We start from the raw sequence: 15,157 nt of genomic DNA on the forward strand, positions 1-15,157 counted from the left end.
GCATGGTACCCAAAATGCTGGCGCTATTTCACCTTTGAATTGCTAGACTTAGCCGTTGGGCTTAATAAACGCCAGATCTTGGGTCACCAGACATCAAGACCAATTTTTGGACACGATGTTAATAAAATGTTTCGTGTCCGAAGCTCATGGGCCCAGAGTCTCAAACGCAAGCGCCGCAAAAACGTAGTCATTCAAAATAACGGAGTATTTACGGCGCCTAAGCATTTGAATCTAATATTTATAGATTTCAATCTATCTGAAAGTTGAAGATCAATTGTGTGCAATTTTTTCATCCTCCGTTCTTGACTGATTTTTCTTATTGAAGTGCGATCACCTTCAGTTGCATTGCGTCGGTCCTAGTTTACGCCCTACTTCAATAACTTTTTTTCTTGATATACTTTCTTTTTAGTTATTTTAGAGTTGTTACTAAAATTATTATTACACCATAGTTTTCTGCATGAAGTTAATTATTAAAAACATTATGAAACCATTTGAGATGCTACAATCTAACTGACTCGTCCCGATTTCGTCTAGGCAGCCGTGTTTTCACTGTTTTAACATTAAATTCAAATGTATTCATACAAATCAACCGCATAGTCCTCTTCAAAGTGCAAACGTGCGAGTATAATGCAATTTCAAGTTTATCTAATGTGCAATCGTAATGCTACCAAACCGGCTTCGTTTAAACGAACCGATTACAATCTGACCTCTGCAACAGCGTCATACAGTAGCAAATGTCTTAGTTAGTAAACATATCACGTACAGGATGCAGGAAAAAAAATCTTCATATTCCTAAAACTAGCTCAATTGTTAGAGATTGGAATAAATAATAAAAAATAAATAAATAAGTATACTACAACAACACACACATCGTGTTATAGGTACTGATCTGATCTGAACTGATCAATAATTTTATGAATAACTAGTTTGTATCCTGCCACGCTTTGCTGTGGCACATTGTGATTGAATAGTTGAGAAAAAATAGATAAAAACAATCCTTGATGCGTATAATATATCATGCTAAAATTTCAGCTCGATCGGTGCATAAATTTTTTAGTTTTTAAGCGTACACAAACTAACGTAACATTTTTATATATATAGATATACAAACATACTTATAACATATAGACTAACACCGAGACACTGAAAAACATTCATGTTCATCACACACACATTGTTCAGTTGTGGGAATCGAACCCACGGCGTTGGACTTAGAAAGCCGGGTATTCTTTTTGAACTACTTCCTATCCTATATTTTATCGACAAGGTTTTAAATTATACATAAATTCTTTTTGATCCGTTGTGTAAGAAATTGTTAAATATATTGTATAAATATGTCTAGAATAATAATTTTGTGGTGATCTGACGAACTTCTTCTTAGTGACCTTACTCCATATATACCCAATAAAATAAAAACAATTTATATATTTTTATAGAACTGTCTTGTTAAGTCTTTTTGAAATTTGATCGAGACGTGTTAAAGATCTTGTAGTTTCAATGGAGGGCTACAAGTTCGTTATACAGTGTCGGGTACCAAACGAAAGGGATTCGGGTATGACATAAAAGAAATTCATTAGAATGAGGTATCCACTAAAGACAATTCTAAAATAAGTCATTATCTTTTTAAGTTAAAGCATGCTAGTTATAAAAATCCTATGTAATGTATCAATTTTCAAACATGTCAAATACTTCAAAAGGTGGTCATAAAATGGTGAAGGAGTTATGTAACTTTAACTAGACAATCTTGCTCAATTAATTATAAGATGCTAATAATATTTATGCACGCACAATTAATAATAATGCAGTTACGCAACGGTGTAATTAACGGTCACCGTTATAGCCTTGGTGAATATTAGTTAGCGAGCGATTGTATGCGACCGCAGCGAAAATGTCAGGTTCAGACAAGATATTTAGAGAGAGCTCAGATCCACCATTCTCCCCTAGTGCAGCAATGCAGGCTTTTAAGATTAAATACTGGCCCACTACAGGGCACTGGTCTCCTCCCACAATGAGAAGGGGCTAAGGCCGTAGTCCACCACGCTGGCCCAGTGCGGAATGGTGGACTCCACATACCTTTGAGAACATTTTGTAGAATTCTAAGACATGCAGGTTTTCTCACGATGTTTTCCTTCACCGTTGAAGCAAGTGATATTTTTAATAACTTAAAACCCACTTAACTTTTTAGTAGCTTGTTAGTTAGAGGTGCGTGCTGGGATTCGAACTCAGACCCCCGAAAGTGAAGTCGAGCTCCTATCCACTGCGCTATCACCGCTTCTGTGAAGATTAATATCAAATATATATACTACTAAAACCGATGATAGCCTAGTGGGTAAGGCTAAGGCGTTCCTTTCCCGGCGACACACTGACTTTTCGGAGTTATGTGCGTTTTATTTTAAGCAATTTAAATATCACTTGTTTTAACGGTGAAGGAAAACATCGTGAGGAAAACTGCATGCATGAGAGTTCTCCATAATGTACTCAACGGCGTGTGAAGTCTACCTTTCCGCACTTGGCCAACGTGGTAGAATACGGCCTTAACCCTTCTCATTCTGAGGTGACCCGTTCTCTGTAGTCGGCTGGCAATGGGTTGATGACGGTGATATATTACTGTCGCCTACTCTCTTCTTCAAGACCGTAGTACCTTTTTTGAAGTAGTTGACAGGAAATCTAACCTAAATTTCTTAGGTTAATTTTACGGATTCAGGTACCCTCTTGATCCGTGGTCAAATATTCAAGCCACTGGACCATCGAGGCAAAAAAAAAAAATGTGTATGAAATCATAATGCGTGAACGTCGACGTAATATACCTAAATACCAACATATCTACATACAGAACGAATTGAAAACCTCGCATCTTTTAAATAATTTAAAAATCAATTTAGTAGTACTTAAAATACTTACCGATATGTACGTGTACATAAATATTGTACTATCATTAACCTTTGCGAAAGAAAGATGGCGGTGCCAGTATGGCGAAACTTTTAACATACAACATTGAATTGAAATTAAACGTAATATTAATGGATTTAATGGTTCATACCACAAAATACGCTATTAAATGTTAACTTTGATCATTTATAACAGGGATTTATTCATTATAGCTAATTACGTTATATTATAATAATGTTTTTGGTAGATACGCGGTGTTATATATTGCACGTGACACTTAGCGCATACGTACAATTTGCAAATGCCATAATGCCAGTTTTCGGGATGGCAGTTATGAAAGCCATACCACCAAAGCGGCATTCGGTTGGAATCCTTTCACTAGACCAGACCAGAAAAAAATCAGAAATAACCAATTCCACGGCAGGCGAAAAGCCGGTGGGCCTTCACAGCATTCACAACATTTTCCTGCTCATTTCGAGTAATAACTGTAAAAGTTTTGATATATATAAAGTATAAAGTACATAAAAAAAGAAAAGTATAATAAGACAACATATACAATTTGAAATCTAAAAGTTTGTTAAATTATAAAGATATAGAATTTTACACTAAAATGAAAGGAAACGGCGTGTAACGGAAAATAATTAAATAGTTAAAACAAACTAAAAAAACACGCTCGGTATAAAAAACTAAACTAATTTCTTTCTTTTAGTTTTTTCATAATAGCGATGTTTTTTTTAGTTTTTCTTGATCTATTATTTTTATTAGAGCAAAATTAATCGGTAACCCTGGATGGGTTACCGATTATAGAGATAAATATATTTTTTTTTATTCAGTGTGCCCGTCTCTCGAAATGCAAGTTTTAATTATTACTTAAAACAGGCCATTAAAAAGTAATAGCTAACGCCCTCTACCATCTAGTAGCTTAATGTTTTCTGTGGAATTTGTTAGGTACGCGAACACCATAGGTTTTTTACATTTCGGTCTAGATGGCGCTGTAGTAATTAGTAAAAAATCTTATTTTTTATAGTGAAAATTGGAATAATCTTTTCAGATTAGTGTATTGTCATCGATCCTCGATATGTCTACAAAGTTTGAAAGAAATCTGACCGTTTAAAGTGGGTCAAAATCGCGCCCAAAGAAGTCGGTTACAAACAAACATACAAGTGAAGCTAATATAAAGCGTGTAAAAACTAAATAATTTAGCTCCATAGTGTCATTCAATATTAGCACTCCACGAGCAAAGTTCACACCCATTGCCTTTTATAGGTAAATTGCACCCCCCTTGTTGGAAATGATTCCTTACAATATTATAAATGTAACAATATGTAGTGTGTTGAATAAATTGAAATTGAAGACGAAGGAACTATCTCATAGGAAAACCAATAATGCACAGTTCAAACACACCTTGACACGTGTAAATGCGTGAAATATAAGTATGTATTAAGCTGAAATGAAATGCAAATACACTTGGGATCTATTCACACGTACCACAACCACACCACAACGACGCCATGTGCTCGGGCGTATGTTTTGTATTGAAAATGAATATTACAATTTACACGTACCACATTTTGCCGTTGTTATCGACCACCTGTGTAATACGACCACATCGCAACCACATCGCGACGGCAACGCCACCACCGGCGGCGGCACCGCGGCCACATCGCCACTAGAGATGGGTCGAAATTAATAAGCTGCTGAATTAACGCTGCTAATTTTTTTTAGTGTCAACACCTGTTAAATAAATTCTGCGATAGTTGTTAAATCTATTAGTCACAAGTCACAACTCTTACGAACGTGACCACGTTACACTGACACATTGTTACGACAGCGACAACGCAACCACATCGACATTTTGTCGGTACCACAACGCAACTGCAGAAAGCCACTGCGACACTATTCACACGTAACCACAGCTTGACCACATTTTGTCACTGCGACGTGGTGTGGTTGTGGTACGTGTGAATAGATCCTTAGTCTACTGTAATTACACCTTATACAAAACAAAACAGTTATATTTTTGTTTTAGCAAGAAGATTTTAAAATCAACTACATCAATCAATTAGCGGCCTTATCAGATCTAAGTCCTTTCAATAAGATTTTTTAGATTATTCATGAGCCCTGTGCGTTGGTTTCAGCTCACCTGTCCGGCGCCATCATGCACAGTTTGAACGTGTCTCTGGTCCGCCCCGACGACTGCCAGGCCAAGCTGGCGTCCGACTACCCGCACCTTCTGGAGCAGTACGACGACGACAGCTGCGTGTGCGCACAGCCCAGCGACGCGCTCAACAACATCTGCAGGGTATGTTTTTTGCTATTCTACTACAAGTTAGCCCTTGACTGCAAAATCAACTGGTGGTAAGAGATGCTGCAGTCTAAGATGGTAACAGACTAACCTGTTAGGAGCATGGCAGTTACTAATCCCATACCCCTAATTGGTTTATACGCGACATCGTACAGGAACGCTCAGTGGCGTGCACTGGCTTTCGCACCAGGGTATGCATACAGCAGGAAAATTGGATAAAATGGCAAAAATCCTTCTCCTAAACGAGCTATATATATATATATATATATATATAAGTTGTAGGGTAGGCAGTGCTTTTGTGCATGTATGAAGTGCACGCCACTGGGAACGCTAAATCGCTTAGCGGCATGTCTTTGCCGGTAGGGTTGTTAGTAGCCACGGTCGTAGACTCCCCCAAACCACCAAACCAGACCAGAGCAAAATTTATAAATTATGAACTCCCAAATTGTCTCTGCTGGTAATGAGTTGTTATGATGAATAGGGCCCCTTGAACCGGTGACAGCCCAGTGGGTAAGACTTCAACTTCACTTTCGGGGGGCGAGTTCGAATCCCGGCACGCACCTCAAACTTTTCTAAGTTACGTGCGTGTTAAGCAATTAAAATATCACTTTAATGAATTTCAAATGCATATAGAAAATTTTGGAACCAACTGGCCAACCAACTCCCACCGGTCAAAGCGCTCAGGCCGCGATTTGCCAGAGAGTCGCAGGTTCAAATCCTTTCAGTTCAAAAAAAATTTAAATGCATTTTAAATTGTTAATTTAAAATTGATATTTCCTCCAACTGTACACTAAACACTATAAAACACTATAAAAAATTATAAAATATCACTTGCTTCAACGGTGAAGGAAAACATTGTGCTACAAAGTGCCGCTTCGAGTCCATCAACCTGAAAAGTAGGGGTTAGGCCTCGCGCACCGGTAATTACACCCGATCACAGTCGGAGTCCTACAGTTTATTTCTGCCGTCAAGTGGCATTGCACTTAACGGCAGAAATAAACCGTAGGACTTCCCCGAACAAGCTCCATCACAAACTCTACTACTACCCTTATGTTCTCAAGGGTGGGTTAAGTGTACCAATGTACAGCACTGGAATGTACAAACATTAATTCCTTAACGACAAGGCTGCTTTGAAGCAGGCCACCCCGCTCCAATCTCTCACAAAACAGAAAAATTCTTGTTAAACTATAAAATGATGTTGGAAAAGAGCAATCTGCTGAGTTGCTAGCCGCATCTTCTCAGTGGAATCTGCCTTCCGAACCGGTGGTAGAGTCACTACAAACAGACTGACTTGACGTTACAAAAGTGCTTATAAATTAGGCCTACTTGAAATAAATGAATTTTGAATTTATGACAGCGCGTACTGTGAGAGGATTATCTTGGCGTGTAGCGAATCACAACTGATCAATAATGGCGTAGATTATATATATTATGTTGGAAGTACATATTAATCATATGAGTCATCTCTTTCTCAGGTGGACATCGGTAGCGCCCTCGCCTGCACCACCGGAAATGGACAATATGTAATGAGAGGAGTTTACTCGTGGGACTCAGGTAAGAAGCTATTCCATATTAACAAACCTCTGCCACTCACTCCAGATTTTACTTTAACTTACGAGAACACACACCCACAACTGGAAAATAATTGTGTGATGAACATGACAGTTTTTCAGTGTCTGGGTGTTTATATGTTTTATTTTATAAATATTTATGAATACTATTAATTTAATAATATTGATCAGACATCTTAGTATATATATATAATACATAACACAAGCTACGCTTAAATTGGCGATGTGTGTATTGTCGTAGTATATTTATTTATTTATTTAATAGGGCCAATGATTTCTTATTATTCTTTGAATGATAAAGAAAGTTATGCGGCTATAGAGAAAGGAGTTTTTTTTTTTAAATATGCATATGAAATTATTTCTTCACTTGCCTTTCAAATTTCGCTCCCTATTTCTGCCAATAATTCAACACGGGAAATGAAATCCTTCGTTTTCGGATTTCTCTCTTCACTTTATCTAAATTCGTACAATCTCGCATGATTACAAGATTTAATATCACCAAGAAGTATCCTATAAAGTTTTATTGCAGTCTATTGACATAAAACTATAACACACGGTTTAAAATGCTGTTTCTTTTTATTACGTTTAACTAGAAACTTTCATTTTTAGCATCAATAAAATTTAATAGATAATTTCAACTTGATAACTCAGACTGTTACATACAAAAGGGCTCTGATGATAATAATTATTTAAGCAAACCAAGCTGTATCGGAGAAGCATGGTGGGTATATGCTCTAAAACCGTCGTTCCCCTATTGCAGTGGGACGACAATAGACTGATTATGATTCTTGCTTTTTGGAAATCGATCTATAAATCAGTATGCAAACTTTTTTTTTTATTAATAAATAAATATACTACGACAATACACACATCGCCATCTAACTTAGTAAGCGTAGCTTGTGTTATGGGTACTAAGATGACTGATGAATACTTTTATGATTAATATACATAAATACTTATAAAATACAGATAAACACCCAGACACTGAAAAACATTCATGTTCATCACACAAACATTTTCCTTGAACTGAGAAAGCTGGAGTCGCTGCCCACAGCGCTGCTCTACCGACAAACCCCAAAACTTAACCGTATTGTTAACTTTCAGGCTGCGCAGTTGGTAACCAGATCGGTGCTTTCTACAAATTCGACATCGAATGGTACCAGTGGGCCATCGGACTCATCGAAAGCGTGCGGTTCGCAAAGTACAGCACCGTCACCAAAATCACCACCACCAAAGTCACCGGCATCAAAGGAGGCGTCAAGGGAAGTGGTATTAAGAATCTGGGTGCAGGATCAAGTTTGGTTACCGGTAAAATTACATCTGGATCTGTCGGAGACGCTGGAAAAGGTTTCCAAGTAGGTAACAACCAGTTCGGTTTTGGCAGCCAGGGTTCCCAAGCGTTCTCAAGTGTCAAAGGCTTTGGAAAGGTTTCGGCTTCGAGCAGTGCCAGTAGCGGAGGCGGTGCCTTCAATTTCGGAGACCTGAAACCCATCTCCAATGGATTCAGCGCAACCTACTCAGAAAAGAAGGTCTTCCAAACCGAGCCTAAGTACATAACGTACACGACGAAACCAGAAATTATATCGTACACGACAAAACCAGAGATTGTCACCTTCACGACAAAACCCGAAATAGTAACCTTCACGACTAAACCGGAATACTTCACGTACACAACGAAACCTAAATATGTTACGTACACAACGAAACCCGAAATTGTAACATACACGACGAGACCCGAAATTGTAACATACACGACGAAACCGAAAATAGTGACCTACACGACGAAACCACAAATCATTACATACACGACGAAACCACAGATTATTAGGTACGAAACCTCTGGAAGCGGTACCAATCCACAGTACGTAGCGCCTGGTACATCGCTGAACGAATCCTTCTCGGATATCGTTCACAAGCACACGCACAACGCGAAATGTAAGTGCATTGAGGGCAAAAAGTAAACAGGGGAACCATTGGTCGTTAAGTTTTAGTGCCATAACACAGATTAAAAGAAAATTGTAGACGAAAACCGTCCAAGACCATCCAAAGCTTCTACGTTACTGCTGTTAATATTGTACCAATAGATAATAGTGCAAATTAGATCAACGAATCCAAAACTAAACTAAATGTTCTTGGTGTTATTCCGAATACTTCTTACTTTATTGCACTTAACATTTAATTATTGCATAGCTATCAGTGCTGATTATTGTTCCAACAGATATATTGCTGAAAACTTATTTAGGAATCCATAAATTGAACTAATTGTTGTTGATGTAATTCCGTTTCCTTTGTTAAACTTTATATTTAAAAGGACTTACTTTTAGATCTTTCGTTAAGGATTTTTACTACTGAATCAGCACGAGCGTAAAAAAAACCTTGCTATCAAAGTATGATGCAAAATGGCAAGTTCTACTAAGGCCCATATTAGCTGTATTGTTGAAATGACAACACACTCAACATTTAGCTACGTCGAACTGCACACTGTCCATAAATAGGTGTCTAATTGGTCGCAAGATTTAAAAAAACATCTTATTAGATAGTGGTTACAGTGCAACACGTTCTGCCCGACTTCCGTCTACCGTTTTCTTTTAGTCTGTATGCCGTAATTAATATCTGTAAAAATATTTCAAAAATATTCGATTGACAGTACAAAAAAATTTATACCAGTTCCTAAAGACCCGGTTATTTTTGCTGCTTAATTAACAAAGAAAAAACCATTTTACGTTATTTTTGCAAATGGCGACCGACATTTTTATTTATATAAACTGTACATAGGTAGGATATTCTGTGTCATACAAAGTATTTTTATTTATATATAAAAAGAATTGTATTGTATGTATGTTTTAGATTATTAGATCCATTATTTTTGAACTGCCGTTCCGATAAAAATTCTACCTTGTACTGAATACTGATATTGTATCAATATTTATAATTGTATTCTTAAATCGTTATAAACAATTAGATTTTTGACCATCTTGGTTGTAGTTTACCGAAATGGTCGACTATCTAATAAAAAATTGGTCTTAGTTTTTAAAAGTAAGTTTATTTTTATATAAAAAAACTGACATACATAATTATGTAAGTAAGTATTTAGTCAATATATTATGTATTGCTATATTAGAATTGTAAAATTAAGATTAAAATGAAGGTACTTTACATAATATATCATATCGTTTTATTTCGTTTCACGATCTAGTATAGAATTTTACTTTTTTTAAATCTTACAATTAATTTTAGATGTGACTTAAGATGGAAAAAGCTTGTCTTATCACAGCATGCGGTCATCACTTTACATCAGTAGTTTTAGTACAAAATTCGCCCACTCGCAATAGAAGAGGCGTTTTCAACTATGGAATATTTGAACATCGGAGTAAAATGGATCTTATTCATTAGTTTTAAAGTTCAAATTTGCTCATACTTCTTTAGCTCGGGCTATTGACAGTTTGTAACACAAAAATTTTAAGTACAGGACTTGTGACTTTGATTATACACAGTTTAACACTTGAAAGAGACTCTTCGATTAAGAGTACAAAGGCCAGTGTCTCGTTTGTTCGATTCCGAGCGAAATCACGAGAAACAGCTAGTAATGAATAACAGAAAATAAATGGAGGGGCTTTATTTTATAACTTTAATTTGGCTCTAAGAACAATAACTTAATACCCAAAGACTGAATAATACATTTGCCTATTGCATCCATAGATTAAGATATTGACATATCTACGTCATTCACTTTAATTTGTCCCGTTTCTTGTTCAGTCCCGTATATTGTATATGGGACAAGTTATAGTGAATGAACTGTTGGATAAATCTATGATTTTATCTTTCAACCATAAAATCAACATGTCAAAATTCTTGTCAGTTTTACTGTGCCTACCTTTATCTAAGTTATAAAATAACTACATTAATGTTTGAAAATTACCGATTAAAATAGTTTAAACAAGTTTAACTTCGAAAGTCGAGTACCAGGAAACCGAGTGTGTACTGTGTATTAAAGCAAGCAGGAGCTATAATCACTTATGAGCTTAGCTTAATACTTTGAACTGCAGCTTCTTCGTACATGCAAAGTTAATAAAAAAGATATTACGGAAGGAACTACCAAAAGTACCTAGTAAAAATTAAGCAGGTACTTAAGAATTGCTTATGCAGTAAATAATTTCTAAAGCATTTCATGGCATAGAATCATCAGCAACACTTTTCATCAAATACTCTGTATACTCTACATTATAATAGATTTGGGTGGGGTTCTATCTACCAAAACGAAATACAAACAAAAAGCAGTAGGAAATAAACGCATTTATTTATAGTAATAATTGACGGACCCAGCATAACAGTACACAGCATAATCTCCTATAAACAGAGCAAAACTTCATAGTTGTTGCAAGGAGTACATCCGGCAACATGCCGCCCTGTGTCCATTAATCTGAGGCGTAGGTGTTAAACCTCATGTACCTGTAATTACACCGGCAACCACGCTATTTAGACCGAAACACAGCAATGTCAACAATAAGCATGGCGATGGTATTTCCCCGTACGAGCTCTGTCTCAAAAAGCTCTACTACTATGGCATGGGAATATCATAAGTAGAAAAGTATACATAACCGTGGTAATTTAATACCTACGGACGGTATAATCAAGGTGGACCAAAGGCCTCTCCCAGGACGGGTTGGTGAACGCAGATGGTATGGGGATAGTACTGATTGCCTTAGTCACCTCGTAAGACAACGCGTAGAGAAGGGGTGGTGACAGCTGTATTCTGATCTGCTTGACCGGACAGCGGAAGATATAAAAAACAAAATTAGTTCCAAGGTTAATAAACTAACCTGCGGCGTACAGCAAAATTTTGAATGATTAAGTTTGCTATTTACTTTTATACAGGCGTCTTTTAGGGTTCAGTTAAATAACTATTGAAACGTTTTCTTTCAAGGTATAACGGAACCCTCGGTGGGTAAGTACGACTCTGAATTGCCGATTTTATTTCTGTATGAAACCTACTTTGTTATGAGATCTCAGTAAAACTATTGTATTCTCTAGATCAGGGCTTCGTATCGTATTTTTTTTTGTGCAGCGGTGTCGCGGATTTTTCCACAGTATTTCCCAGAGTATTTCATAGGTTATTAGTTTCATAATTTGAGTGTTTTAGTTTTAGCGCTTATCTGCGGTATTTACAAGTAGTTATTTACTTTAACTAGCTAGGTTAGGACGCGGGCGTCGCGAAATTTCTTAACTTGTAAGTGCGCTGCTGGCTTAATAAGGTTGGGAACCTCTACTCTAGCTTAAATTCAATTGTTTCTAACGATTTTTCTTTCTAGAACAATGAAGAACCGCAAACCAGGAGGTGGCACCTTTTTTGTCAACGAGGAATCTTCTGACAGCCAGCAAGTCCATCACATGCCGCAGCGCCACGAGGCCGCGTCCTCATCCATATACTCCACCACCGATACTTCCACGTCTATGTCTAAAACCTCTATTTCGTCTTCTATATCCAGGTACCTTTTTTATAGTAAACTAGCGGTCCCTCGCGACTTCGTCTGCGTATAAGCTAACCTTAAATGACAGACATATGCTGATGGGGACTTTCAAACTCCAAACGGCGAACAACTTTGTGATACATGATTTTATCGAAACTTAAACCGTTTACGCAGCATTCTTCATTGGCGCTAGCTGGTCTTAGCTTGTTGACATGTATCCTCGATAAATGGGCTATCCAACACAGAAATAATTTTTCAAATCGTACTAATACTTCCTTAAACAGCTTTATACATTAAATAGTAGAAGATAAGATATAATTGATGAACCACGCAGATATAAGTAATTGAAAAACCGTCGCCTATAAACAGAGCAACACTTCGCGAGGCATGCTTGTAACACATCCTGCAAAGTGCCGCCCTGTGTCAACCAGCATTGCTAGCATGGGTATAATAATAATAATAATAATAAAGCTTTATTTACATTCCTTACAATTAAGTACCTTACTGGCTAAATATAATAGAGTTAAATACAATTTTCCTTAATCCTAAATTCTTATTTTCTATTTTAATGTTTTCATAGCTAAGTAATATATTGCCCTTATTGAACTTATATTCTCTAATTTACGTAAGGACCGCCAGCGGCGTAAAAGCCTCCTCCATATTTTCCATTTGCACCTGTCCCTTGCAAGAGTACTCCATGCTAGCATGGGTGCGAGATACAAATTATATCCCCTGACAAGGAATATAATTAACGTACCCACCTGCTAAATCACTGGAACATGGAAGAGGTGAAGTTTACCCCCCTTTATTAATACACATATAGTATTGGGATATTATTTCCACTTGTGCGCCAGTGCTCTGAGAGTGGATAAAGCTGTGGGAGAAGGTAAATTTTTATCCTTTCCCCGGGGAGATAATTGTCTCCTGCCCATGCTAGCCGTGCTGAGGTACAGATGTGGAGCCTGCACCGGCAGCCACGAGCTTTAGACCGGAACTCAGCATTAAATATAAATATATATTATAAATATATATACTACGACAATACACACATCGCCATCTAGCCCCAAAGTAAGCGTAGCTTGTGTTATGGGTACTAAGGTGACTGATGAATATTTTTATGAATAACATACATAAGCACTTATAGTATACATATAAACACCCATACACTGAAAAAAATTCATGTTCATCACACAAACATTTTCCAGTTGTGGGCTGAATTTTATTTAGGGATCTGCCATTCAAGAAAATTAGAACCCCAACGTTCATCTGTTCTCTGAACTATGTGCCATTGCTTAAGCTTTGCGACTCGTTGAGCTATGTCGGGAACTCTGGTTCTTCTACGGATTTCGTTATTCCTGATTTGATCACGTAGAGATACTCTGAGCATAGCTCTTTCCATTGGCCGCTGAGTGACCCTGAGCCTTCTTATAAGGCCCATAGTTAGCGACCATGTTTCGGAACCATAGTTAATCATAGATAAAGAGTTTATGACCTCGAAAACTATCGAAAACTAAAATAGTGGTGTAATACCCTTGAAATTGCCTCATTGATCTAGTGGTTAGCATATTAACATATCTGTTAGCATAATCACATGGAGGTAAGTACACTGGCAAGTGGCAACTAGCTATGTTTAAGTCGATACGGTGGTAACAACCACAGCCGAAGTCTTCAACCAGACAAAAGTATAATTTGTAACAGGTTTCGCAATGATTTCGACGATCTGAAATGCAAGATGCGCATCTTTGGGGAGTCCCTGAACTTGTGTCACTGCATTGCAAATGATTTCCAGAATCGTATATCTCTTATGGAGCGACGTCTGCAGCGGCTCGAAGATCGACACAGACTAACCGTGAGTTTGTAATGAATAATTATTTCCTAACTGTTTTCATTATCATGATATCGTATCAGGGTATCTTCCATGAATGCCACGGGGAAGTGCAATAATTTTGCTGGACTCTTAATGGCCAAAAAGTCTATCCCACGTTGTGGTAACTGATGATGCAGTCTAAAAAAGAAATGGGTTGACCCTTTTGGATTATATACTACTTTTCTAGGCTATCCAACATTTGTCTGCAGTAGATACACGACTACTTCGGTGACATTACTAGGAAAAATGCCAACAATATAAAAAAGCTTATGATTACTGGTAAGATCGAAGGAAATAAACCCGCAGCCGTAGCCCAAGACACTGGTCAGTCCAGATAAGTGAGGTAGTCGACGCACCCGTTTCATATTCAGTAGTAGTAGAGTCCGGGGAAGTACTACCACCATTCTTATTTCTGCCGCTAAGCAGCAATGTCAAAATGTGTCCGGTCTGAAAGGCGTGGTTGCCGGTGTAATTACAGGCACATAAGACTTAACCAATACGCCTCAGGTGGATGGAAATGGGGCGAAACGTTGCAGGATGTATTCCTGATCAGCGTCGTATGCTCTTAAGCTCTTTACTAAAAAGTGTAATCATCCGATAAAGTGTGTACAGATATGTCCATTATAACCTAATTACAAACATGCATTTATTGAACTTATATTCAGGTAGATAATAATTTCCTAAGACTCATCATCATCAATAAATTACAGGCCCACTACAGGGCACGGGTCTCCACCCAAAATGAGAAGCAGAGAAGGGTCTAGTCCGTAGTCAACTACGCTGGCGAAGTGCGGATTGGTAGACCACATACGACGTTGTGAAGAACTCTCAGGCATGCAGAATCCCTCACGATATTTTCCTTCGCTTTATCACTTTTAGTGATTAGGCCGCCTTTCCACCCTAGCACTAAGTACTATCAGTGGCGTGCATAGACGGTATGCACAGGGTATGCAGATGATATAAAATGAAGGAAAGCTCCAATACGTGTTATGAACAACTTAAGGGTAGGCATAGTATGAGTTATAAAAAGCCTACCCTTAAGTATTTATAACTCTTA

General features: G+C 37.5%; 1 protein-coding gene across 1 annotated transcript in view; it reads left to right on the forward strand.

Moving 5' to 3' along the window:
• The window catches only part of LOC120628176, an 80,134-nt gene extending 70,976 nt beyond the window's left edge, over positions 1 to 9,158 (forward strand). Inside the window, exons 13-15 of the mRNA XM_039896417.1 lie at positions 5,028 to 5,191; positions 6,670 to 6,748; positions 7,870 to 9,158. Of these exons, the coding sequence (XP_039752351.1) occupies positions 5,028 to 5,191; positions 6,670 to 6,748; positions 7,870 to 8,726 (1,100 nt within the window). The 3' untranslated portion in view covers positions 8,727 to 9,158. The remainder of the gene's footprint in view (positions 1 to 5,027; positions 5,192 to 6,669; positions 6,749 to 7,869) is intronic.
• Positions 9,159 to 15,157: the final 5,999 nt, after the last annotated feature.

This window comes from Pararge aegeria, chromosome 12, assembly GCF_905163445.1.
Source record: "Pararge aegeria chromosome 12, ilParAegt1.1, whole genome shotgun sequence".
Classification (NCBI taxonomy): domain Eukaryota; kingdom Metazoa; phylum Arthropoda; class Insecta; order Lepidoptera; family Nymphalidae; genus Pararge; species Pararge aegeria.